The sequence below is a fragment of the Oryza glaberrima genome, chromosome 3 (assembly GCF_000147395.1).
Source record: "Oryza glaberrima chromosome 3, OglaRS2, whole genome shotgun sequence".
Taxonomy (NCBI): Eukaryota; Viridiplantae; Streptophyta; class Magnoliopsida; order Poales; family Poaceae; genus Oryza; species Oryza glaberrima.
In genome coordinates this window covers 5193972-5220798 of record NC_068328.1, presented here as the reverse complement: position 1 = coordinate 5220798, position 26827 = coordinate 5193972, and the positions used below count along the sequence as shown (strand labels likewise).

The window sequence follows — 26827 nt, the reverse complement described above, 5'->3', positions numbered from 1 at the left end:
CCTTTCAACAAGATATCCCTATTTGGTCCGCAGCTCTGTTATTCTTGGCTCAGGACAGCATTGTCTAATTACAAATTACACAAGACCTTGCACGATCTGAACTGAGATCATACCACTATACCAGTATAAACAGGCTAGCAGCAGATGAATTATGCTTCCAAGTTCTAACAAAGTTCTAAACTTTTTTCATAACAGCTACTAACTTCTGAGTATGGCATAAAACCTCAAAGTAGCAACCAACATTTTCATAGGTTTCATGGCAAGCCTACAATGCTACTAACAAGATCACCTAAAAGCAGACCTCACATTATAACATCCCTACCAGCAGACGTGTAAACCATTAGTTCTTGCTTCTATGCAACATTCATGAAGAAAGAGAGAAAAGAAGCAGCAGCTAAGAACCTAACGATCCTTACGAATCCACTGAGAATTCATGCAGGAAGCTAACGCTACACAGCAGCCGGCTTCGTGCTCCTGGAGGGGGTCCTCTTGGGAAGCTCCAGCTTCTGCAAGATCGCACTGTCCGACGAGTCCGAGCTGCTGCGCTCACCGGACTGCCCTTTGCCGGTTGGCACCGTCGTCGTCTTCCGGTGAGCCGCCTTCTTCGGCGTCGACGCGCCGCCTTTCGTCGCCTTGCCGTTGCTGCAATGGCTATTGGCTGCGCCGTCTAGCTTGGTGGTGGTCTTGGTGGACAGGCTGAGGTCTTCCACGGCCATGACGCCGTCCCACTCGTCCTCCGTGTTGGTGGTGGCGCCTGACCTCGAGCTCTCGTACGAGCCGACGCAGATGCTGTCGGCTCGGATGGTGACCGCCGCAGAAGCCCTCGTCTGCTCGTGGTACAGCACCTGCACCACGGTCCTCAGTGGCAGCCGCTCGTTCTGCACCGCGTGAGCACACGCGTCCGGTGAGAGTTTCTTGCAGTCCATGAGGCTGCACAGCTTCTTCTTCTCATTCTTTCCCAAGCTTGGGTGCTCCTGCTCATTTAAGAAAAATAAACAGATGTTATACTTAAAAACAAATTTTGTACAACCATAAATACAGAAGAATTTATATGAGCAATGCATATGAATAAATTCGTGAGTTGAAGCAAAAATGTCACGAGCTGAAATGCATTAGGACTATGTGCTAGATATTCAGTGTGCTTGTGAACATGTCCTATGAGTAGTGCATTTTTGATTGGAAGTTGAAATTTGCAAGAGTACCTTCAGATACATGTCGATGGCGCGGTATAGCCCATCATGAACTGGCCTTGAATTTATCGACATTGTCTCGGCTAGATGAATGAACTTCAAAATGGGTGTATTTGGATCTTTTGCAACCTCAGCAAGATACCCATCAACCACTTTAGCCACTTTGATCATGGATGCACTAGGTGCTTGGACATGACTGTCCACTTCACCACCATTATGTTTCTGAGCATTCTTACTGTCTTGCCTGACAAATTCTTCCACTATACTGAGTATCATGTCAATGTCATAAACTGTGGTCTCCCCATCCACTGTAGGAATCAGAAGATCCGACACGGACGCTTCATCTAGTTGCCGTCCAATACGCTTCATAAGCTCTTTCCTGCAGAGCTCTCCACATTTTAGCAAATTTGTTGCTTTCAGTAGCTTTAAGAGGAAGCTGCATGAAACTGATCCTTTCTCTGATGGCAACAAGCATGTGATGGTAACTAGCATGGCCCGAACTTTTGCGTCGCCATGGACCATTGAAACCTTACTTAAGGAAGGGAGCTTCTTGTATGTGTAAGCCTTGATTGCCTCCCCAATCACATCCTTGGGCACCATACCCTTGGTCTTGATTGCTGTTATGACTTGCTTGTATGAATCAATGTCAAGATCTGCGAGATCCTCGACCCACCAATCATGCGGCACAAACTGCTGCTTCTTGACTCCATTCCATTCCAAATCAAGGCCATTCTCAGTTGGGAGCTTCTTGCGATTGTATGAATATGACCACTCAACCTTGGAGGTGTCAGTGGAGGCTTTCGAAGCAATGGAGTCAATGCAGTGGCTAACCAGCTTAAGATCCTCTGACCAAGGCAAGTGAGCCTTTGTAGTACCAAGAACAATGATAGAGTCCTTCCAACTCCGGAAAATGCTTGAGCTGAGGAAGACCTCAATCTTGTAGATGAGATTACCCTTGTCGACAGTTTCATGCATCTCCAAGTACTCTGCAGCGCAGCGGGCTGCAATGACATTGTAGGCATTGAGCGTGACAATCATACCATAACAAAACTTGGCACAGATCTCAAAAGCCTTGGCGCCACCAGGAATATCATGGATGTGAATCTCAATGTTTTCATCACCAGTAGTTGGGATCATCTTCTGAAAGCGAGCGCACTTGGACAGAAGTGGGAACTGCACGGGTGGAAAATGGAAGCATAAAGTTAAAGTAGCATAAACTTATAACAGTGACATCGCTCAGAAAAGTATATATTAAACATTGAAAGAACAAGGAAAAAAAAGTAGCATAAAGTTAAAATATTACTTAAGGTTTCAATAAACAGATAAACCACAAAAGAAGAAAAAATGGAAGCATTTGCTCTAGTTATAAGTGGTTTAGCATTTAGAGAAGAGAATATGCCAGCAAGCAAATATCAAACCTTACATGAGGCCATTATCTTCTGAACCACAAGAAATTACTATTGCAATAAGTTTTATGAAGGCATTTCTCTGAAAAAAAAAAGCTGCATGAATGGAAAGGAAGGACATTTTTACCTTGTGAAGGTAAAACTTTGTAGTCCCTATGCGAACAGTGACATCGCTCACTAATTCAGTTGCCACAATGCTGCAAAGATGGAACAGTTCTGGTAAGTGATAAGTCAGGAAACGAGAAAAGAACAAGCAGCCTGTGCCTAAATGAACAGTAGATTTTGTGCATCTAGCATCTAGGCTATTTGGAATAAATGGGCCTATATAATGGGATCGAGAAATATAGTTTCTATAACTACAGTACTAAACCAAACAGGAGAATATTTCTCTGTTATTTAACATCTGCATTTTGTAAGTTATTCAAGATCATACCAAACAGGATGTATTACACATTTCTTGGACATATTCAGACGTTCAACAGTAGTACACTCAGAGAAGAGTAAGAACTGATGAAAACTACTACCAGGTAAACCCCCAAAAAAGAGAACAGTTGACAAGTTAAGATCATGTACAAGAACAAGGCAAAGGAACTGAACAAGACAAGACGAACAATCACCTGACTTCATTGCCATCATCCTGAAAAGTATCCGGGTTCGATCCAAGCTTCATGAATTTCATCTTGAAACAGGCAAAGAACAGACGCACACGCGCTGATCTTAAATCTTATCTCTCCTGATCGACGCCCAAACACACAAACCACCACCACCACCACTAACACAACAACAACGCTGCAACCAATGCAACAACTCCACTACTAGCCCATATTTGTCTACACAAGATGAACAGCAACTAGTACCCAGGAGCAAACAAGTACAAGGAGCAGAACAACTTGCTGCACCCTGCTGGTGGCTGCGGCTGAGACGGCGACCGAATATTGCAACGTGCCCGGGAGATCGTTCGTACAACGGAAAACAAGAACAGACTACGAGATAGTAGCAGGCCCTGATGCGGCTAGCAGCAAGCCAGTAACAGCAACAGCAGCACAGCACTCAAACTGCTGCTTCAAGCACACTCCAAGCTGAACCTACTTATGCGGGCTGATGCTGCTGCTATCGTAGGCAATGAGGCAAGAATGGTGAGGAGCACAAGCACCTCAATGGAAGTAAACTACTCCTATATGAAGAGAGAGAGAGAGAGAGAGAGAGAGAGAGAGAGAGGGAGGCAAGGAGCCAGGAGGGACAACACCCACAAAGCACAAAGCTGACACAACCCCACCTCCTCCTGCTGCTACCTGTTAATTGCTGCCTGTCCTTGCTGATCTGAGAGGCGATTAGTATAATTCCCTTCTTCCACCTCGCCCAACTTTGTTTTAATTAACCAAGAATCACGCAAGATCTTGTGTCCAATGCAGCACCGCTCTCTCATAAACAACGAGTCCACATTCCTCTCCACCAACACTGTTCCCCAAGCAGGTGATCTCTCTACTACAAATCTCTGCAGCAACAACAACAACGGCAAAACACACAAGGGTCAGTATATATTTTTTCTTTATCACGCATTGGAGCAGGAGACACCGAGCATCTTTTATAATGCAAGGTGTGGGAGGCAATGGAGAGACCAAGAACGGCCACTTGCTCTCTCTCAAGCTCTGGCTCCGTGCGTGCGTGCTTGTGTGGGGAATCTTTTACTACCAATGTGCCAAGATCTCACAGTTTTTGTGCCGGAGCCTGAGATCGCGATGACACGAGAGGATGCGAAATAGAAAGTATATACGGTGAGATGTGATGATCTAGAGAAATTTAAAAAAGAAAAGAAAAGAAAGAGGGGGAGAATTAAAAACGAAGAGCACACAGCAAGCGCGGCCACAATGTGACAGCCATGAGGGAGAGGAAGCATGTGGGAAGAGGAGGCATCGAGATTTTATAGCTAACACGGGGAAGGCAACAAAACAGGGTACGCAACAAGGCGCACACGAACAAAGGCAAAGCTAAAGGGCAGCATCAGCCATGACCGGGGAAAGAGGAGCAGTGAGACCCACCCCTCTCCTCTACTCTTCCTCCTCAATCTCAACCCAAGAACTGGTCAGGAAGACGAGTGGCGCCTCCAGCCTCCTCCTCCTCCCGGATGCAGCCACGCAAGTGTGCGCATCCATCCATCCATCCGCCGTGTGCTTGCACATGTGCATGTCTCTCTCTCTCTTTATCGCTCACTTCAGCTTTGTCAAGCGTGCATGCTTGTGAGAAAAGACGGTGTGGCAATTAACCTCAGTGGCCTTGCAGGGTGGTGTACTCCGTCCTCCTCCAATGGCCGCAGCACCCAGGAGTCAGGAAGCCGGGCCAGCGTGCCTCCTCGAGTGCCCACACAAAGCTCACCACGCCACCCTCGCAATGCCAGTAGTGTTGCTGCAGTGAGGTAGGACGAGTCGACCAGGCTAGAACAAGAAAGAGAGAGAGAGAGAGAGATTGGGAGGAGGAGTAAGCTAGAGGCTCACCGCAAGAGGCCAAGAAGGGGCAAGGGGGCAGCGATGGTTGGATGGAAGGCTTTCCTGTCTCCTCTCCTCCTCCTCCTCCGCCTTTGAAATGAGCAGCCTGCTTTTGGCGTTCGTTGGGCGGTGCAGGGTGCCACCACCACTGTAGCGTTTATGCGGGCGCGGGTGGGACGAGGACGACGTCGTCTTTCGCTGCCGATTTCGAGAGGGGAATAGAAAGCTCTCTCGCCGCGGTCCAGCCTGCCTCTGCTGCTGCTGTTGCTGGTGGTGGTAGTAGGACGGATGGCCGGCGACGTGCTGCCGGTGCGTGGCTCTCGATGCCTTTTTCAGCCCAAACTCTTTTTTTCTTCTTCCTCTCTGCTGCTTTTTTAGGTACGCGCGCAGCGTAATGTTTATGGCACAGTATGGGGGGTGATGGGGTGGGCCTACCTGTCCGTCTTTCCAGCTGCAGCCTCCGTGTCCGTGCGTGCGTGCGCTCGTCCTCGTCCTCTTCGGGCTTGGGCCGGGTAACTGACGGAAACCCGGCCTGAACCCGGTCGGTTCTGCTCGAATTGGACCGATCTTGGGCCTAAGGCTGAGTTGGAAAGAGGAAGTCACGGTAATTTTCTCGTTTTCTATTAGCATATTTTCCTAACAGCTAAACGGTATGCTTTATAAATTATAAGATAGTTTATATAGTTTTGTAAGAAAAGTGAAATATATTCGTAATGTTATAATTGTCAATATCTAATCTAATTAATTATGTGCTAATGATTTGTTTCTTTTTTTTAAAGCCGCCAACTCCTCTAGCTGAACTATCAAAATGAACTCAAGTTAAGAGGCTGGCTGTTTGAGGAAGCTCAAGATTAAGATAAGCAGCAGCTAGGTAGTTACTCCCTTGGTCCTATAGAAAACAAATTTAAGACTGGATGTAACAAATTATAGTACAATGAATCTGGACAGTCTCAATATGTCACATTCGTTTGTTTTTTAGGGACAAAGGAAGTACTCCCTCCTTATAAAAATCTGAGACCTATTTTTTTTTCATCAATACCAAAAAACAATTAACTCATACATCATGTGGCAAAAATAATGGGCATGCAACCAATAAGTATTAGAATGACTTCTCGTTTTTGATCAACAATTTAATTTAGCACATAGTAACTACAAATAAGACTTAAGATTTTTTGAAAAACCAAATAATGAAATAGGTCTAAGATTTTTGGAAGGATGAAGTAGATTCTGAGAATTAAAAAAAGCTGTGTTTTTAGCTTCTAATTCATTTTATGAATCTACAACTACAGTTTCTCAAAAAATAAACAAAAAGTTGAACTGTTTGGGAAGTTTCTGATTGTAGGAGAAGTTACAGTTGCCAGAAACCCCTCCAAACATGCTCTTAGTGTTGAGCTCGATATGATATTTGGGATAGGCTTAGACATATACTCCTACAGGGGCGTTCCGGGGGCCCGTGCGGGCCGTGCGACCGAATAGGGCCCCCAAATTTTAAGGACCCATAAAATATTAAGTATGCCCTATATATAATAATATTAGAGGCTTTAATTTTGTTAATTTACAGTCTAAATAGTAGCAAACACAAGGCCCAAAACGCTGCATAAGGTGAATCGATCCATCTTCCATCGTACTCCCGTCCAAGAGTCTGCGTCGTCGCGTATCGCCGAAGTCCCGATGCCGCAGCCGCTTCGTCTCTTCTCCCCAGTTCCCTCCGGCCTCCGCTTCTGCTTCATCGCTGATGATCGGTTAATCGTCACGCCCATTTTTAATTTTACTATAAAAATTTTACTAGGCTACTAGGACCCATTTTAATATTTCGCACGGGGACTCGATTTGGCCGGGACGCCCCTGACTCCTACTTTCTACTCTCTCCGTATAACCTATGATAGGATTTGAGGTTAAGTTATTTTGGATGAAGAGATTTGACACACATAATTGAACAAGTGGGGAAAAGGAAGCTGTGTTATTAGAAAACGGTAGTAAGTACGTAGCAGTACAAGCTTACACACATAAGCTGGTCCTCTGGTCCCAGATCGATCGCATAAAACCAGGGGCTCGCATGGCTAATAATCTGCGCCTCCGATCGATAAAGCTATCCCGCCTTTTCGAGTTTTGCTACCCATGCGCCCCGCCGCCCTCGCCCTCTCTTCCCCTATTCTTTATCCGCCGTCGCCGAGCCGCCTAGCGGCCGCCGTCTCGCCTCCGCACGCGCGTCGCCAGCGACGAGAAGACGACGACCCGTGCCGTGCGCCACCCGCGGCTTGGACGGCCGCGCGCTTTGGCCTTTGGGCGCGACACGATGCCGTGAGCTGGCGGGGCGTACATCGCGGTGAAGCTGTGGGTATACTCCCTCAAGTAAAAAAAAACCCCTAAAATTAAATGTGACTATTGCTAATATAATAAATCTGTATATGTGTCACATTCAATACCTCATGTTAACTTTTTTATGGAACAGAGGAGCGCCTGTAATACATTTCCCATAAAAAACAAATTAGGACCAGATGTGACATATGTTAGTTATATGTCGCATCTGATAATAAGTTGGATTTTTATGGGACGGAGAGAGTATTAAATTGGGACATGTCACGCTCTGTCTAACACGCTACTCCCTTCGTCCCATAATGTAGCAACCGACTACGAATTTGTACATGAGACATAAAAATCCAGATTTGTAGTTTTAGGTTGGGTCTCATCCCATTCTAAGGCTATGTTCGCACTACCTCGTTCCCATCCGCAACAGTGTGCGCGGAAAACGGAGTGGTCTATTAGCGCGCGATTAATTAAGTATTAGCTAAACTTTTTTTTTAAAAAAATGGATCAATATGATTTTTTAAGCAACTTTCGTATATAATTTTTTTTTTGCAAAAAACGCACCATTTAGCAGTTTGAAAAGCGTACGTGCAAAATACGATAGAAAGGGGTTAGGGACCTTGGGTTCTGAACACATCCTAAATTGCTACATAAGAGCAAGTCTAATAGTACAGCCAACTACTAACTCCAAATCATCTAGAGCCAATGTAGGAGTAATAGCCAATTCATATAATAGTTACTTACTATATTATTAATACCTAGTCTCACCTATCACACACACGTTATATTTTGGAGTCCGTGTTGCAGCTGGCTACAGATTTGTAGCCCGCTACTCTTCTCTTTTTTTTTATCTTTTTAAAATATGTTTAGAGTTGGTTTATAGTCTTGTATTGATCTTCTGAGAGGTAGTAAGTAACATTTTCTTTGGGTAACACACGAAATTGGCCGGGGTTTCAGCTTCAACAGCTAGCGCTTCCTACACGGCTACTACTACTTCTACCGTCTACCGTGCCAGTGCTCGTGGTAGCCTGGTACAGTGGTAGCCGTCGTAGAGAGGGATGGACGGCGGATGATGGCAGTGGGGGGGGGGGGGGGGTCCGTTACGTCCGTAGCTAGGGTGGGGATTTACTGCGTAGCGTGAGCGCGTGGGCGGTAACCTCATGATAGCCCTCGGGTGCCAGTCTTTTGAGGCGTGCCCTTGCTCGCTCTGCCCGCGACAACCTATGATGATGTTGCGCTTCACGAAGCAGGGCATTTTCACCAGGCCGCACACACATATTCCACCACTGCTTTTTCCCTCCCCCTTTTCCCGTACGTAGCCGTAGGCGGGTGAAACGAGCTCTCCGTCCGTCCGTCCACTCGCACGCATGCAGAGGAGGTGAGGAGGAATTACGGTGTGTTTTCGTGGCGGTCCACCGCGCGGAGGCTCCTCTCCTGTTGGTTGCCGTCCAGGGCGTGCCCATGACGTCGTCGCTGCTGCTGCGAAGCTGGTGGAGGACTACTACTAGTACGTGCTGGAGACCGACGTTAGCCCGGACGTGCTGGATCTCCGTGGTGTCAATCATGCGTGTTTGACAAGATCCTGGCTCTTCTTGGGACATGTCATCAAATTTTGGCACTTGTGAGTTTGATAAGGAACATCAAAACATCGGAGCAAGTTCAATATTATGGCCAACTACTAGCTTTAAATCATCTATATCTAATATAATAGTCAATTCATATAACTATACTATTAATATCTGGTCCTATCTATCATACACACATTACGTCGTGGAGTCCGTACTACAGCTGACTACAAATCTGTAACCCGCTGCTCTTCTCTCTCTTCCTTTATCTCTTCAAAATATGTTTATAGCTGACTTATAACATACTATTGTACCTGCTCTTAGATCAAGAAACATTTCACATGTTCCAAAATAATCAACTTTTACACCAAATAAACTAAGGTCAGGTAAGATTAGATGTAACCTTATTTCGTGAAGATAACATATATAGCGGTGCTAACTAAAGAAAAATAATATCATTTATGCCCTTGCGCATTTCACCTATTTTCTCAATGGTTTTTGTTACTTCAATGTGTTGACGCAAAATTTTCCGCTTGACGTACTAGATGTGTGTCAATCATGCCAGCATTGAGGCCTCGGAGATCGACTAAGATTTAGTGCTGGATTATAGATCTTAATGAGGTGCAGGCGTGCCAGTCAGTTTGATTCTGTAACTGACAATATGTCGATGTAGCAACGACTAACTGACACGGTGGACGATCGGCTGTTGGAGAGTTGGAGACATGAACGTTGATGACAATTGCAAGCTCAAGTCTCGAGTGTGTCAAAAGCATGTGTTAGCCGATAGCCGATAGTCGATGGTTTGGTACAGAATCAACTGGAGGATCCGATGCTAGTGCTTAGCATGAACGCTTTTGATCGTTGATGTTGATGGGGCTGTGGACGATTAGTTGTAAGCTTGTTGTACAATTGGATCGGATGATAGTTCGATACAAATAGATTCAAATAGTTAGACAAATAGTGAAGTCTCTTTTGCTGCAATTGGCTTCGGCCAATAGGAGTATGACTATTACCTGCTAGTTAGGGGGGGTGTCCAAACTTGTATAAAAATCCTTGTCACCCATCTATTTTTATCGTAATCTCGCGTATGTCCTGATACTAACGATCTCCATACTCTACAAATACCGTAGACAAGGCATAACTCGTTAATAATGGGTTTTTTATTGGTTCTAGGTATATCATTAGTGGAGATTGTCTGCGATACTATCAACCACTTTCTATTGTAGATGCAATACTGCAGATGATCCGTGTTCATATATCAAAACTTTCGGTTGCCCGATCAGAACTTGTTGTCAGGCCAAATGTTACTATAAGAGCATGTTTATCGGAGGGCCCGGCGTCGATGTGTTCCAGCTCACGGAACATTTTCGCGCCAACCGTCATCAACACCAGAGTTCGGAAGCCTCAGAAACTACTTTTTCCTCCTTAACATCGAGAGTTTGGTTGATTTTTCGACGGGAGCCGGATCGCAGAGGACGAATAATGCCAACACGGCGCCTTGCCTTTTCTTTCTCTTTCCACTGGGTGGATCCGAATCGCATCATGCTCAGGTATCCGAATCTGACGACCGGGGGAGTACTTCTAGTGCGCATTGAAAGTTTGGCAACAACCCTGAGTGGATCCATATGTTTTCTTGCACGGGAGAATCATGCACACCACAGACACACACAAGCAGATGCAGCCCAGTCGTGGCAGTGTGACAGGCACAGCCCAATGCCAAATTGCTCTGATTTGCTGTCTCGGCGAGAGCAGAGCCGGGGGGCGGGGGCCGTACCGACCAGAGGAGCGTCGGGATGGGAGTTCTCAGATCTCCCTGTGGACGCTGGATGGACGCGACGCGAGGGATCATCACATCACATCGCGTCGCGCCTTTCGCGGCGGCAAGCGAGGCATCGGCATCGGGTATCATGGCCCTTGCGCGCACACAAAAAAACAGGGGCCTGCGACGTGGTGTGTGTGATCTGAGGAAACGGAGGAAAGCGGTGGCGGGTGAGATGATCGCGGAGCAGAGGAGGCGCGCTGCCATATGCTAGCTACGCTTCGCTTCCGCGGGTTCTGCCCATGGTGGCGTGACGCATCATGCGTGCTTCGCTCGGAGAAAAGCGCGGATGGGACGATGGGTTGATGCACACCCAGCCGAATAATTTCGGTAGGCGAGTTGGTAGTACTGGTTGCCACCACCTGCAATAACGAGAGAGAGGGAGAGGTGCTTGGTGGTAATGGAAGAAGAAAGGCTTGTGCGCCAGGACTCTAAATTCTACTCCCTTCATTCCAAAATATAATGGATTTTAAGTTTTTATTTATATTGTTTGATCATTCGTCTTATTCAAAAAATTTGTGCAAATATAAAAAACGAAAAGTTGTGCTTAAAATACTTTAGATAATAAAGTAAGTCACAAAATTAAATAATAATTCTAAATTTTTTGAATAAGACAAGTGGTTAAACAATGAAAAAAAACTCAAAATCCCTTATATTATAGGACGGAGGGAGTGGGTTTGTTGGGCGTAGCTGTAACTTCAACTCTAAACTTTTCTGGAGTTAAAAATGCTAGCCAAACAGTTTCAATTTCATTTGAAAAGAGTGAAGCGAACTGAACGAAATATACTAAAGAGATAGAGTTGGGTTCAGAATGCTTCAAATTTAGAAATCGGAGCCCTACCAAAGACTTGCTTGGGAAATAAGTAAGGAGATGCAAAACAAAAGATGTAGTTCTACTCAACATGATCAATTATAAATCCCGTATTTGATTCAACACGATCGTTCAAGATGAGATTTCGGTAGGACTTGCGGGCATTGTGGTTAGTTGATTTCTTGCTCACGTGAGCCAAATCTGAATCTGTCGTGGGATACTTCTTCAGACTTTAATAACTCCTGAGCAGTCCTCTCAAGAACTCGAGGTGCAAGGATCATGAAGACCAAACAGCAGATCAATCGATAGCCAAGGCCTCCTTGACTGCATCGTCAAGCTAGCCGCTAGCGTTGATCAATCGATAGCCAAGGCCCCCCAGGCCCCCCAGGCCCCCACGGCTATGAATATCATGGGCGGCCTCTGCATTTCGCAGCGCTACATGTATAAAGCATGGCAGTACTGTATTGCCATCATATGGTTTGATGGTGAGTAGTCTTCCTATCAATTGCGTATCTTCAATTCAGAAGCAAAACGATTGCTCTGTATATCCAGAAATTCAGACATAGATCGATCCACTACTTGCAAAATCGATGATCATGATGTATACTGCCCATACTGGGGCTTTTCGTGTATGATTACCATTAGCAGCCTTGCAGATAAGCAGTGGGCAGCCGTAGACAACTACATGGGCAAGAGAAGGAGATGTACATATCCTAACTCACTTTGCAAGATGTAGACAAATAATCACACCCTTCGTACACAACCAGGCCAGCCTTGTCCAACTCCTCCTCCTTGTAACAGGCACACCGCTGGCTAACTTGCCCCGTCAGAGCTATGTCACCTGGTCTTCTGACTAATCTTGGATAGCCTGTTTCGCACCAAACCTAACACATAGCAGAGTTTTAAAGAAGGTTTCACATTAGGCAAATTTGTTAAGCCAAAATGCTTTGTCTAGAGTTCAGACTTCAGTCTCTAGAACGAGGAGTAACCATAAAATATACTCTCTTTTTTTTTAAGAAGTACTAACAAAATAGACAAATATTAGTTCAACTCGATCTATGGATGTCAAGCATCAACAAATTTAAGGCCTTACGGGCATAGCACACCCCCAGGAAAGCCGTAGTCCTTAGGTATAGAGAGTATATACTGCTATGATGCTATCTCAGAGGCTGGAATACCACTGCCAAGCACCCATCAAAGATATGATTCCTACAGTAGGTAGGCAAGGACAAAAGTGCAGGGGAAAGATCAGAAAACAGCACCCCAAAGGCTCTGGTTTTCGAGCAATCTCAACAAGTCGCATCAAGTTAGTGCTACATTATTGCTTTGCTCAAGAGAAAATAGTTACTCCATTCCGGACTTTCATTAAGGCCCTGTTTAATTCGCGAAAATTTCCAAAAAACATCATATCGAATCTTCGTACACATGTATGAAGCATTAAATATAGATAAAAACAAAAATTAATTGCACAGTTAGGGAGGAAATCGCGAGACGAATCTTTTGAGCCTAATTAGTCCATGATTAGCCATAAGTGCTACAATAACCTACATGTGCTAATGATGGATTAATTAGGCTCAAAAGATTCGTCTCGCGGTTTCCAGGCGAGTTATGAAATTAGTTTTTTCATTCGTATCCGAAAACCCCTTCCGACATCCAGTCAAACATCCGATGTGACACCCAAAAATTTTCTTTTCGCGAAAATCGATATGAGGGTACTTACTTCACCACCCTCTTGCTGGCTCCATTTCGAATTACAGCTGGGTATTTTAGCTTCTTCACTCTTCTGTTTCTCAAGAAGCTGAGCACCTCTCTTTGCCTTCATCTCTATACCCTTGAGATATTTTGTAGGGTTGCCTTCATCGTCGTAGTAGCGTCCAACGATTTTACCAGCGAATCTGCATTACAGGTTCACAGAAATATTATGGTAAGACATCATCTAGCAAGGTTTTCTTTTACACGATCCACAATTTGCATGATAACTTTAGCGAGTTTCACATAGCATATAGGACCTTGCGCTCTAACATGAAGAATACCACATAAACATGATTTAAAAACACGGGAAATTTAAAGCATTCATCAGGATAGAGAGATCACATCAGGAGAAATAACATCAAGATTCAAGAGCATGAAGATGTCCTACATGAAGTCCTCATATTGACAAGTAATCAAATGAAATGGAAGTAACTTGACAAATCAATGAAGAAAAAGCAGCTCACATGTATCTCTCGAAGTAAAATTTTCTCCAGTCAACAATGCTGTTTACCTGAAAGGAAGTTACAAAACCAATAATACCTTTTTTAGAGAACACACAGGCATAATACTGATTATGAAAAATTCAGCAACAAGGAAACAGGAAAAAAAAGATTGGGCTTTTAAGCTACAGAAGTGGCTCATAACAGAGCAACCTCCAACATATGTTCAAATATAAGCTGCAGAAGTGGCTCATAACTACAAGATGTGTTATCTTCAGTTTACTACTCCCACCGTCCCACTTATATTATGGGATGGAGGTAGTAAGTTTAAGGTTTCCATTAGTTATTTAAATATACATGAGATCAATATGCTAATGACCTCTTCAACTGTTTACAGTGTTATGCTGATCACTATATCAATGTAAACATTTTCTACAGATCGTGATGCAAGCTAGGCACACTAGTGACATGACTACATAAGATGAAGATTTAGTTACTATATGAACTTCCAAATTATAAAAATGTTGGTAGCTGGTACGAGGAGCAAGAGACCAAACTAATTGAAATTCACAATATTCCTATGCTTGAGCCTTTTATGTATGGTCTTCTCTCAACAATTTATTCTTGACCATCTAGCTGTAAACTTTACAATTTTTCTTATAGATTCTACAAGACTTATAAATATAAATAAACTATGAGAACTGTGTTCTCTTGTCGTACCTCCATGCTAGATAAGCCCTGTAAAGAATCTGTCAAACCATCACCTGTTGAATTAGAAAAAAGAGGATATTCTAATGTAAGTCCATATGAACTTCTATAGCCATGACGACTTCACATCTCGACTACCCTCAATAAAATTATGAACATACTTGAAGGGAAAGATGTGGATGCAGATCCTATTACATCAATTTCTGGCAGAAATTGAAATTTGGCGAGCTTCCAAGAACTTCAACAATGAAAATAAACCAGTCAAAGTTATGTATCCTACTCTTCATCGCACCTGACCAACTGCATTTTATGTATCCAAGCCCCATTTACAGCTTCGACACAAATCAATCTTAAATGTACCCAATACCCATGTGCTACCTACTTCTGTTTTCATATGTAGATGTATGTTGTTGATGCTTTGCTAGGAAGCAATGTTTTATGATGTCTGCAGTAAACATTTATTATTCGATAAAGATCTAGGTGTCCTAAATTTAGCTAAAATGATCAACACAGCCAGTGTAATTTATTCCTAATACTGTGCAATAAACAGTGGATATCATAATGATATAGAGTGTGGCTTGTGGGTAATGTAAATGAACATCAACTATGTAAACCTATTACTATGCAAGCCAAAAGCAATAAGATAGCAGATTTACCTGTAAAATTCCCAGAAACAAATGCACGTGATGCATCCCTGTTATGGAAATGCTGTTTTAGTATCAGCAAGATGAGATAAGTTCTCTGGAATTATCCTAACAAGGCTTAATACTGCTAGTAAATGTTAACTCCTTTTGAGAATTATCCTAAAGCATTGCTATTGCATTGCTCCTTGTGAGAATTCCAAAGGCCTTGAAAGATAATAACCTGCCAGCGAAGTGATGATAACCACCTCCAGGACCATAATTCGACTTCCCTTTTGTGACATCAAACACCGAGCTGCATTATCAAACAAAAGGGAAAAATAAGTTTGTAAATAGTCCATGCAGTGGAATGGAAAATACAACAGAGAACAACTAAGTGAATCCATAATGCATAACAAAACTTAAAAACAGCGAACGGGCTTATAAGAATTTGCATTTACAACTGAACACAATAAGTTTCTATGATATGGATATAGGTATTACAATCCACAAACAACAGAGGACAAACTTCGCATCATGATTGCCACTTGAAGCCACTACAATACTAGTATAATTTGTGTTAATAGAATTGCAGGCATACGTGAGATAAGTGTGAATACCCCAAAATCCCAAGTAGTATGGGCAAGCTCTCGTCCGTTCCATTGTACACTGCTAACTCTTCCTTGGTCCACAACCTCTGCCGAGTATAACACATGAAGAAGAGAAAATAGTGCTCACTATACGATCAAATTTTACGATTCACAATATCAAAAGGAACATAGCCAAAAGCCTAAAACAGATACTCCCTCCGTCCTAAAATATAAGCATTTTTAGCTATGAATCTGGATATGTCCAGATTCATAGTAAAAAATTATTATATTTTGGGACGAAGGTAGTAGTAAATCTAAATATGTAGCAGCAGTAAAGTCCAGCATACACCATACAGTTACAGCCTTACGGGGCATATCATTAATTTCACCAGAAATCTGCGAAGTTGCAACTGGGAACATCTAGTACTAATAGCAACTAGCAACCAGCTGATTTTGCGGGCGATTTCGGATCCAGAATTCCGGATCAGTTGCAAGCACAAAGGCAGCTTCCACACATTAGATAACAAAAAACACGCAATATCTAACCTCAAACTCACAGGTAAGCCAGTGGAAAATTTCGGGAGAAGTAGAAGTAGAGAACGCACCGGCTTCCTGAGGCGGTAGAGCTGGAGGACGACGGCGAGCAGCGCGGCGAGGAGGGCGAGGCCCAGGAGGAGGCGAGCGCCAAGCACCATACCTCAGGCTCCCGTGAGATCCACCAGCCGCCGCCACCTCACCGCTCACACAGTACTAGACTGACGAACCCTCGAGGGCCTGAGACACGACGGCAACGGCGAGGGCGGCGACCGTCGAGTTGGTTTACGGGAGCTCGTCGGAGTGGAAGGGGACGGCCCGCGAAGGCAGCGGAGCGGGAGGATTAGTTGACTGGGCCAGTGGGCCGGGCCCGGGATCCACGCGACAGTAGTGCACTTTAATTTTTATTCTGACGTACTCGCTCCGTTTTTTTAATAATAGATGATACCGTTAATTTTTAATAGTATAATGTTTCACCATTAGTTTTATTCAAACAATTTATATCAATGTTATTTATTTTATTTTGACTTATTGTATCATTAAAAAACTTTAAATGTGAGTTATACTTAGCATGTTTGCACTAATTTTTTAATAGGATGAACGGCCATACGTTATTTTAAAAGTCAACAACATCATTTATTAAAAAAAAACAAAGATAGTATTACTGTATAATCGAACTTCTTCAACATTGACTTGTATTTTGTACTGACGTACTAATCAAAACACTTTTAGATTGTTAGTTCGATGAAAATACAGTAGTACCGTTAAATTATTGATGAAAAATAAACATATTCAGATAGAGAACAATTGTCAGTTTTTTTTGGTGTATTTCAATTTTATCAGTATTTTCATCGGGTGCATTGCTTTTGTTGGTAAGCCTGCGTTACACATACACCCTGATGCAAGGAATCACGTCAGGTTTAAATGTTCACTTCAATCAGTTTACACCGATATACGATAACTGTCCTAGAAAAACAATGGACAGAAACCTGAAAAAGCCTGAAAACGGTGTGCAGAATGCCGACCTGCATTTTGTTCAGTCTTCAGACTTGGCCTACAGACGACAACGCCGCAAGCCCGCAACTCATTGGCTGCCGAACAAATCGAAACGTGACCTTGCCCAGTTGAACAAAACGGCATGATGTGCGAGGCATGATCCGCTGCAAATGAGTCATGATTTTCTCCTACGCTTTGTAAGCTTCGGCACGGCACCTGAACCACGGCTTGCATTGCGTCCCTGCGATGAAGACGCCCCTCGGGCCTCTGTATTTGCATTCTCTGTGCCCTCTCCAGTCGCCGAATAGCTCATGCTTTTACCGCTTTGACTTTCAGAAACCTCGTCAATACCCTCACAGGCATCACGTGTTTCATGCTCCATTTCTGCACCAGATTGATCCACTCCCGTATCTTGCTCGTCACCCTCTTCCATGCAGAATCCACCACCGGTGAAGAGATAGTCTTTTGGTGCAGTGTCCGTATGGCAATCCTCGGGTAACTCAAAGCCCGAAGGATCTTCGTTCATATCAGAGGGATCTGTATGCGTTTGATCGATGTTTAATTCACTCGTATCCTGATGGAGCAGATTAGATTGTGTGTCAAGTCCAGCCATGTGACACATGTCCTCCTCCAAAGAACCTTGGCCCTGATTTTCATCGATTTGATGTATGGAAACATCATTATCATCAGCTTCCTGACCATCTTCCGCGTATGTGACCTGCTTACGCTTCCTATTTGACTGCAGAAACAACATCAGCATGAAAAAAATAATAATGTTACTCTCCAGTGCAAATATTACTGCTCTTCATGTGCAGATCAGAAGAAATGCATAAACAATTCTGATTCTTTACTTCAAAAAAGAATTGATTCTCAAAGACAAGCATGTGTGATATTTTGAGGACTACAAGCATATGCTAAACAGCTAGCAATAAATGGAAGCTAATTTTCTAGGCCAGAAAGGTTTAGATCACATCAAATTAGTGGGCAATATTACAGTACGGAGACCTTCAATAACAGCATCAAAGAGAACATGAGAAAGAACCATACAATAAGAAGTGCAGAAAACCATAAGGAGCACTTACCCTGCGTAATGTCAATCCCTCTGATTCATAGTCGTTGGTATGTCTAATATGGGAATCCTCATCAGATGCTAAATTAGAGACATCAGAATCTTCCCCATTTCCAATTATCACATGTGCAGCATTCATGCTTCTTCTTCCTTTGCCTCTTGAACCACCAGAGGAGTTTGCAGTTCTTTTCTTACTGGACGTGCTTTTTTCTGTAGTATGTTCACCTGCATCTACTAAGCTATCAGCAATGTCATAGTCCTGATTTCCTGTGTTACCAGGCCCAACATCTTTGGTTCTTTGCCCTTTAGCCCTACCACGACCAGAGGAGGTTCTCTCTTTCTTCTTGCTGGTATTACTAGTACTGGGACTATCATGATCAAGTTCATCTGTCTCTAGAAAGCTTTTCCCTGTAATACCCTTGATAGCTTTCTTAATCCTTTTGCTACGAATTTTTGCAAATCTCTCATTGAATGAGTAAAACGCCTCCATGCGTAGTTGAGTCTGCATGTGTGTGACACATGAAACTGTAAAATTTAAATAACCCAATTTTGCAGACTTTGGATTGCTGACATTCCGGTTAAATCACTCTTAGTTAAATGAAATCCAAGCAGAAAAGCATGCCTATTCTATTTTCAAAAGGCAGCGATTTCCTAAATGAAAATAACTTAAAGACAATGAAACGAATTGTCAAAAACTTGCTTTTTACAGATGCCTAAAATGCAAATGTTGCAGAACATGGCAAACCAGCACCAGCCGATCCGAAAAAAATGTAAAATAGAGGTGAAATGCTGACATCTTAACAATTGATGTTCTCAAACCGTAAAACTAACTTACTAGTAACTCATTTTTTTAGGGAACAGAATTCAATGGTATCCATAAACATATTATCACATCAAACCATTCTATAATAGGATAAATAATAGTGACAGTCTTCCAGAGACTAACCTCGTGCTTATTATACTCTCTCAAAACAGGAATTAGCAGTTCATCAGCCTTTTCCTTGCTCCACCCAAACCTTTCCCAACATAACCTGAAGGAACTCAACATTAGATCTTCTGTTGTTGCGCCAAAGAAAAGAAATAGAGCATGTGTGTTTTTTCATAATCATAATCCTTAGTTTTGAAACAGAACTAACTTGTGAAGAAAAAGATCAGAACAAATTGTCAAGGTAATGATAAGGAGCTAAAAAGCACATTCCACATCATAAAAACAAATTGATTATAACATATCAGGCAGCTAAAAGTAACAGAACACTCTGCTTTCTGGTAAAACTTGTCTAGGGTTTTGCGCTCCACGGTACCAGTCTGAACACCTACCAGAAACAAGCTGGTGCTGGCATATCGGATATATTTTAGGTTTTTGAGCGGTTAATGCCACTGCCAGTATGTTGGACTACATTGTCCACCACTTTCCAGCAAGAAAAACATTGCTGCTCTTAAAAACTGATTCAATACAAAAAAGTGCAGGGAAATGAAATGAACGGTATCTTTTATTGTTTGCTCGCATCCATGAGAACATAAGGTTATTCAAGAAAGCTTACTTGCGCAGTAAGCCTGAATCTGGTCTTCCCCAGGAAAATGGTTCTGTTGAATCATCAACTTGTGGGGAAATATATGCGTTTATGACTGCTTCACTAGGAAAAGTAGAAGGAATATACCAGTTCTTGCTCACATTCCTCTGATAAATAAATGATAACAAGTGCAAAAGAAATATTAGTAAAGCAGTATCTATAATCACCATGCAATTACAGCAATTGACAATTCAGTCTATAAAGACAACATACTTACATGCTTACTCATAAATATTTCCTTGATGCGTTGGGTCTCATTAGAAGATTGGCTGTCATCAGAACCTTTAGTGTATTCAGGCTCAAGGCTGTTTCCCTTTCCGTCTGAATGATTTCTGCCAGACTTTTTTTTCTTTGAGCTGCTACCACTTTCCATACCAAGTTTTCCCAGTAAAGTTGGATCTGGTGATTCAACCCACTCCCTGAACTTTTGGAGCCCATCTTCCTCAGGAAATGCGTGTGCAACTTCAATAGCATTCACAATGCCAATGCCACTGCATAATCAGTATATAAATAAATACACTGGACAAAACAGAAACTGAAATGGCATTTTCCCCCCTTCAAAATAAGAAATTGAGATGGCATAATTAAAGTACAATGCTCTGTATTCTTAATGACTGTATACATAACAAATTTGTCCAACAAAACAGAGCATGCACTTGATCTCTGGAACAGCAAGTTTTTCAGTTCATATTTCCTTTCAACGAAAAATGCAACTCAACAAGAAAAATGAAGTTCTGATCTTATTTTTATACAAACTGCAATAAAAGTTACAGGATACATATTCTTGTTAGCATATCACCTAATTCCTTCAGTGTAGTCACTCCCAAGAAGCATTGCCATACGTATTAATTGTTCTCTTGTTAGACCAAGCTCAGACTCAATGTCCTGAAAATGTATTACAATATTAGCTGTGGAAACATGGTCCAGCAAGGACATGGACTTCCCATTGCTTCAGCTGGCAATGAAATAAAAATGAGAGTAAAATTGAAAGCAGAAAGAAAATTGACCTTCATTAAGTATGTTTCAACATATTTCCTATCGTCAAATATGTTCTTATAAACATTCCTTGCACCAAACAGGAAAACATCTGAATCATCAGTAACAACTCCATCGACAAGGTTAGTCATTTCCATGTATGCACACTGAGCTTCAGCTTCCATAGGTGCAATTATATATGGCAAGCCAAACATTTGAAGCAATTCCTGTATAATACAAGACATACATATGTTAACATTTTGTACTGCTAAAACCATTTACTTCAAACTTCCACTAAATCTCAATTCTGAGGTAAACCTTGCCTCAACTCAAAGGGAAAAGGTGATTGTATTCAAACCTGGCATTCAGCAAACATCTCACTGCTGACAGACTCTGCGTGGCTTTCAAGCTTCCGCCTTTCATTTCCGAGATATTCTTGTTCCTGTCTCAGAAGAGATAATTCCTTTTCTAGATTACTAGCTGACACACTATATATACCAACATTATCGTTCAGTTTCGTATAGTTTATCTCAGATGTGGATAAGTCCGTAGTTCTCTGGATCATATTTTCTTTTTGTACAGCAGTGTCAGGAACCAGTTCATCCATCAAAAGGTCATTTTGGAGTGACCTCGAGGTTTCTCCAGTACAAGAATCATCTATTTTGCACTTTGAATTATCAGAATTCAAACTGTATTGCGTCATAACTTTATCGCTATCGTTCTTAGGCCACTCGGGAGTTCTGATTGAATGTAACATTGAATTGTGGTGCTGAACTTCTGAGCCCTCAGGTGATTTTGCAGCACTAGTACTGGCGGTCATATTACATGGAGGGAGAGGATCCAACAAATAAGCTCTCTTCATATCGGCATGCCCATCACTATTCTCGGGTTGAGTCTGATTCTCGTTTTCTCGTCCATCAACTACAAGTGATCCATGCACTATATCATTCTCTTCAGAATTTATTTCCTTCCCAATTTTATCAGCTGTCTTTCCTGCAGCTCCAGCTGGCTTAGGAACATCATCATAAGATTGCAAATGTTTGTCTTCAAAAGATGCCTGTAAATCTTCAGTGGTCACATTTTCATGTTCTTGCTTCTTAAAATCCTCTAAACTTCTCCTTATAGCTTCCTGAACAAGGGCATCTTCTTCTAGATCTCCTTTCGGTACTTTAGATTGATCGTTTTCATTACTGGAAGGACCTCCAGGAACATCACAACCACCTTCTTCCCACTCTATCTCATCATCAGTACAGAAATTGTCCATCAGTGATGCTTGGTGATCCTTCTCATCAACTAGAATAGGAGGTGTTTCACCTTCAAGTACGCCTTCTTTTGTAATGCAATCAGAGCCATCAGTCTGTTCTGTAGTGAATAAGTTGGATGAAGCTCCAGAAGCTAAATGCAAGAAAATTTGGTCATCATTGTCCTTCACTTCTGTTTGATCGTCAGCAAAGGATATCTCTATTGTTTCTTTGCTTCCATGATAATCACCCTCAGAAATTTTGTCAGATCCTACTAGTGATGATGTGTGATGGTTATCGCTAGCAGTTTCATCATAATCTTCGCTGAGATGAAGAGAACTCCGCAGCCCATTACCTTCAAAAAGATGTTCTGGAAAATCTGGAGGCTCTTCATTGTTAGCTAATCCTTCAACTACAGAGTCATGCCCCCTGTTTCTGACCTGTTCATGCTCTTTGATAAAATCCAAATTCCTTTGAATATCACGAGTCATACGAATTCCCATTGCTTTGACCCTACTTACTCTAATCCTTCCTCTCTCATCACGATATGTCTCAACATCAGGTCCAAAACTCCCCAAAGGCTCACTGTTGTTAGGCTTAATTGAGCTAGAACTACTAGTGGGATTGGATTTGAAGACAGCAGGATTGATTTCCCTCATTGATTTAATGCTATCGACAATATGCTCCTTTCCGCCTCTTTGTGCTAATGTCCTGATCCAGATAAGTATCATCAATATCTATATGGGTTGGAATTTTAACAAGTACAGCGACCGAATGTGATGCACACTCACATGCACAAAGTTAACAAATGACTATATGTGAAGACTAGTACTTACTGTTTATCACCAGTGAATGATGATGAGAAAATGAACTCTCTGTTAGCTTCAGATGCTATTTTTGATGTTTGGACGCCTCCAACACCCCTGCCTGCAGCACCCCTCTGAACTTCATCTATCTCTCGCCTGAAAGCAACAGTTTTCAGGTACGACTGTATTTGGAGCTCTGAGAATTTTGCAGGTTCCTGCAATGAGTCAAATCATCACAAGGTCATACATGCCACACCTAACTACTGAAAATGGCACAGTTTATGTAAATAAAATTATATAAAAAGGTTGTATTCATAGAATTATAATACTTCTAGTAAGATATAGTAACATTAGTGATATGTTGGACCATGCTGATAATCCAAAGAATAATGTCTATTACCTTTTTAATTTTCTGGTACTTCTGCCTGTTTTCAGCCATCACTCTCTCCCTCATCTAAACCAAACATATTCTCTTAAATTAGTCTCTGGTTGCATACAGTTTAAGGTACCAAGGAGAAACATGAGAACCAGTAGTTCATCCTCTTTACCTGAACAAGAAGATCCAACTGCATTGATGGAGGGAGTGAAGCTAATACTGCAGGATCAATATCACCTGTTGTCATAGGCTGCAATCGGATTACAAAAACCACTACCTTTTAATCAACTAATAAATTAAAAAAAAAAGCAGTGGGTGCACTAAAAAAAGATAGGGACCATGTTATGTGAAACTGAATAATAAGAAAAACTTAGATGGCACACTCAGTTTTCATCAAGCAAATAAAAACCAGATACTTACAAAGATCATCTCTCCATCATCCTCGTCATCATCCTCACTAATGTCAGCTGCTTCTTGCAATGGAACACTTACAGTATACTGTTTTCCTTTGCCAGTCAAATTTGCCTCTTCCTCTGCAGCAAGTGATGCGGCCAGCCTTAAAACATGCAATAAAAACATCAACTTAATGATCTTAACAAGGAAGAAGTATGTGGAAGCTATAGGGAGGCACACACAGTTCATCCAGTTTCTCCTGGTCGATTGGTGCTACAATCCCCCCGCTGTTTTCTCCATCGTTGTTTTTCTTTTGCTCTCCATTTATTTTCTCAATTTCTCCCATTTTACTGCTCTCAACTTGCTTGCCTTTATTGTCATGCTTAGCCCTGTCACTCTTGATTTGAGCTGCCAATTCTTCAAGCTTCCTAGCCTTGAGCTGGAACCACATGCCCAAAACCATAAAGATATTGATTTTGCCTTTCCAACAAACTTAAAATACTAGTAAAATTAAAATGCCATACCATCATTGCTAAATGAATGGTCATTTGAATTTTTTTTTTCAATATGATATATGTATGGTAATGGAGTGTGGACTACTCGGGAAAAGAAACTAGAGGAAATTAAGAGAAAATATCAGAACAAATTTAATAGCCTAAACAACTCTCCTTTATGTCCACTACAAACACTTTTGGGTGGTTAGGACACATTTGGGACCTAGGGAAATCTCCCAGTTCCTGAAGAAACTGAATAGTGGAATTCCAGTGGAAAGAGATCAATCAAATAACAGGATGATCACAAGGGTAGAGTCCAATACAAAAGAAGCTGGTGGGATAAATTGCACCCTTTGCTTGTAATTTTTTTTGTGGGGAATGTAAATTAACCCTGAGAAACATGTTTATGACACGTTTTTTCCCCTAGAAATGCAAGGCATCATCCTTCAGAAATCAGTAGTAGTTTTTCCCCAGAGAAGTAATACATGGGCCTTGGGTAGATCATTCTCTTGTTCACATGATCATAGCATATTTGGTTGTCATTGTAGTGTTGTACTGGTACTAAAATAGAGTGTATAGTGCAAATTCTCTGGTCATCACTCACTACTAGTACTGGATTAGGAATAAAATTTCCTACAAATCAGCCATCATCCCTACAGTATCAATTGGGAGGATACCTAAAATACGCTGCGCCAATAAGAGGAATGGGGGGAGAGAGGCCACGTACATGGGAGAGCAGGAGCTTCTCGGCGGTCTTCCGGACCTTGGCCTGGGCGGCGTCGCGGTGGCGGCGGCGGGCAGCGAGGGTGCGCCGCTTGAGGGCCGGGGTGGCGCCGTCGAAGACGAAGACCGGGCGCGCGCGGAGGAAGAGGAGCTTGCAGATTCGGCGGAGGAACCCGAGGAGGTGGGCGTCGCGGATCATGTCGCCCTTGTCGTCCCGCATCGCCCGCATGAACTGCACCATCCAGATGCTCGCGTCCACCGCCAGCCGCTTCCCCGCCAGGGTCTCCACCGACACGCGCCGCCCCACGGGAGCCAGCAGCTCCCACAGCCCGTGCACTCCCATCTCCCCCCCGCCGCCGCTGGGACGGCTTCCGGCGACCGCTCCGCCTCCTCCTCCGCCGTCGCCGGAGCACGGGAGTGACGCGACGCCGACTCGCCGATGAGCCGGATGGAGTTGCGATTACACGCAGGTTTTTTTTTCCCTCATTTTGGAGAAGAAAAGGTCAATCGATGGCCGAATGGCGGTTCGCGTTATTCCAGTCTGGGCTACGGCCCATGTGGGTAATGGGCTCAATTAAGGATTTTGGGCCGCTCAGGTAGTTGGCCCAAGTCGATTGGAGAACAACCGCACAATGCTTATATATATATCTGAACCTAACGAGAAACCAATGCTATTGCTCAGAACTAGCAAATCACAACTGAAACTTGATACTCTTTCTGCTTTTCTTTTTCAGGAAACGAAAAAAGATAATCTCTAGACTTCTATAAACAATTTCCTGAAATTACCCTTTTCATATCTGAAATTGATTAAACTACCCTGCTATATACTCCCTCCATCCCTAAATGTTTGACGCCGTTGACTTTTTTAAACATGTTTGACCGCTCGTCTTATTCAAAAAATTTAAGTAATTATTAATTATTTTCCTATCATTTGATTCATTGTTAAATATATTTTTATATATACATATAGTTTTACATATTTCACAAAAGTTTTTGAATAAGACGAACGGTCAAACATGTCTAGAAAAGTCAACGGCATCAAACATTTAGGGAAGGAGGGAGTAGTTCTCATTTTGTCTTTAGGAACCGAATAGGTTAGGATTTCTGGAAAAAGGGTTTTGTAGGGATGCAAATATCCAACCCATGTTTTCGAGTACTTATGGTCCTGCACCCTTGTTGAATGATATGCTTTTGTCCTACTAGTTGGATCTATGATAGAGCACTTTCTTCTTCAATTATATAAGACGGTCTCTCTTTTAGTTAACACATCTTTGCTAATCTAAGATCGGGTGATGTTATAATTAGCTGACTTTGTGCTAGTTAATTAGTTGACTTCGATGCTAGTAGTGTCAATTAACATTGTTTTATGTATGTTAGTCTGAGTCTCTCAGCCTCTCAGGTGAGGAATGATTCCTTCCAATAGCCAAGGGAAGTTCTTTCACGGTGAAATTTCTATTTGGGGATGTACCTTTTCTATGAAACAGTAGCTGTTGCACTATAGAGTATAGTCTAGTGTCTAATCTGTATGAGCTAGGTTGAGATGTTGCATTTCTACATTGTATTTTTCTTGACACTAATTTACTTCCCACAGGAACATTTTGTTCAAGTATGGCTGTGTATGTAAACTTAGTCTTAACAATGTGTATCTAAAATTATATTATATTGTATAGGATTATTAGCCGAAATGTAAAACCAATTGGGGCCCTGACAATAAGATAAGTATACTGGTCCAAACTCCGGTAGTCCGGTGCGGTGAAGGCCACGCGCTACTGATGTTTGGTTGGAGGTATCAGAGTTGGCGGGCGACGGACCACAGCGACGGGGTGAAGAGGGTCTCAGGTGAAACCTAGCCTAGTGCTTTATTGGGCCGGCAGCGGCTACGCCTTTTGGCGCAGTAACCCTCTTGGGGGCGTTGTCGAGGAACCTTCCTCCCTCGACGAGGATCTCTAGGTGAAAAC

General features: G+C 42.6%; 3 protein-coding genes across 7 annotated transcripts; all 3 read right to left on the bottom strand.

Moving 5' to 3' along the window:
- Positions 1-13: 13 nt before the first annotated feature.
- LOC127767050 (BTB/POZ domain-containing protein NPY3-like) lies at positions 14-5222 on the bottom strand. Of its 5 annotated transcripts, XM_052292259.1 has the most exons (6): positions 5089-5222; positions 4861-4999; positions 3214-4091; positions 2724-2793; positions 1203-2363; positions 14-974 (listed from the first exon to the last, which is right to left on the bottom strand). In XM_052292259.1, exons 3-6 carry the CDS (start codon positions 3273-3275, stop codon positions 450-452), a joined length of 1818 nt encoding a protein of 605 aa, XP_052148219.1. In that variant the 5' UTR covers positions 3276-4091; positions 4861-4999; positions 5089-5222; the 3' UTR covers positions 14-449. The 5 variants fall into 5 exon arrangements, with proteins under 5 accessions (XP_052148219.1, XP_052148217.1, XP_052148218.1 ...); XM_052292257.1 differs by lacking the exon at positions 4861-4999; XM_052292258.1 differs by lacking the exon at positions 5089-5222 and having other exon boundaries at positions 4861-5056.
- Positions 5223-11810: 6588 nt separating this feature from the next.
- LOC127766580 (membrane-associated progesterone-binding protein 4) lies at positions 11811-16584 on the bottom strand. Its single transcript, XM_052291662.1, has 8 exons — positions 16297-16584; positions 15722-15798; positions 15346-15417; positions 15138-15175; positions 14494-14537; positions 13798-13844; positions 13302-13476; positions 11811-12465 (listed from the first exon to the last, which is right to left on the bottom strand). Exons 1-8 carry the CDS (start codon positions 16384-16386, stop codon positions 12295-12297), a joined length of 714 nt encoding a protein of 237 aa, XP_052147622.1. The 5' UTR covers positions 16387-16584; the 3' UTR covers positions 11811-12294.
- A 183-nt stretch (positions 16585-16767) lies between these two features.
- LOC127766579 (DNA repair protein UVH3) lies at positions 16768-25472 on the bottom strand. Its single transcript, XM_052291661.1, has 14 exons — positions 24874-25472; positions 23895-24091; positions 23680-23815; positions 23432-23509; positions 23284-23337; positions 22914-23098; positions 21195-22788; positions 20869-21063; positions 20661-20746; positions 20079-20352; positions 19832-19968; positions 19237-19321; positions 18304-18792; positions 16768-17960 (listed from the first exon to the last, which is right to left on the bottom strand). The coding sequence occupies exons 1-14, from the start codon at positions 25210-25212 to the stop codon at positions 17397-17399; spliced, it is 4413 nt and encodes a 1470-aa protein (XP_052147621.1). The 5' UTR covers positions 25213-25472; the 3' UTR covers positions 16768-17396.
- Between the last annotated feature and the right edge of the window lie 1355 nt (positions 25473-26827).

Excerpts from the sequence above, each read along its gene's own strand:
- LOC127767050 (XM_052292259.1), bottom strand. The coding sequence starts at position 3,275 with ATGAAATTCATGAAGCTTGGATCGAACCCGGATACTTTTCAGGATGAT. Across the intron at positions 2,794-3,213 it reads GATGATGGCAATGAAGTCAG|CATTGTGGCAACTGAATTAG; the intron begins GTGATTGTTCGT and ends CCATCTTTGCAG. Across the intron at positions 2,364-2,723 it reads CAAAGTTTTACCTTCACAAG|TTCCCACTTCTGTCCAAGTG; the intron begins GTAAAAATGTCC and ends CCACCCGTGCAG.
- LOC127766580 (XM_052291662.1), bottom strand. The coding sequence starts at position 16,386 with ATGGTGCTTGGCGCTCGCCTCCTCCTGGGCCTCGCCCTCCTCGCCGCG. Across the intron at positions 14,538-15,137 it reads TGTTTCTGGGAATTTTACAG|GTGATGGTTTGACAGATTCT; the intron begins GTAAATCTGCTA and ends CTAATTCAACAG. Across the intron at positions 13,477-13,797 it reads TTTTACTTCGAGAGATACAT|ATTCGCTGGTAAAATCGTTG; the intron begins GTGAGCTGCTTT and ends CCTGTAATGCAG.
- LOC127766579 (XM_052291661.1), bottom strand. The coding sequence starts at position 25,212 with ATGGGAGTGCACGGGCTGTGGGAGCTGCTGGCTCCCGTGGGGCGGCGC. Across the intron at positions 23,816-23,894 it reads CAGGAGAAACTGGATGAACT|GCTGGCCGCATCACTTGCTG; the intron begins GTGTGTGCCTCC and ends GCATGTTTTAAG. Across the intron at positions 21,064-21,194 it reads AGATGTTTGCTGAATGCCAG|GAATTGCTTCAAATGTTTGG; the intron begins GTTTGAATACAA and ends TGTATTATACAG.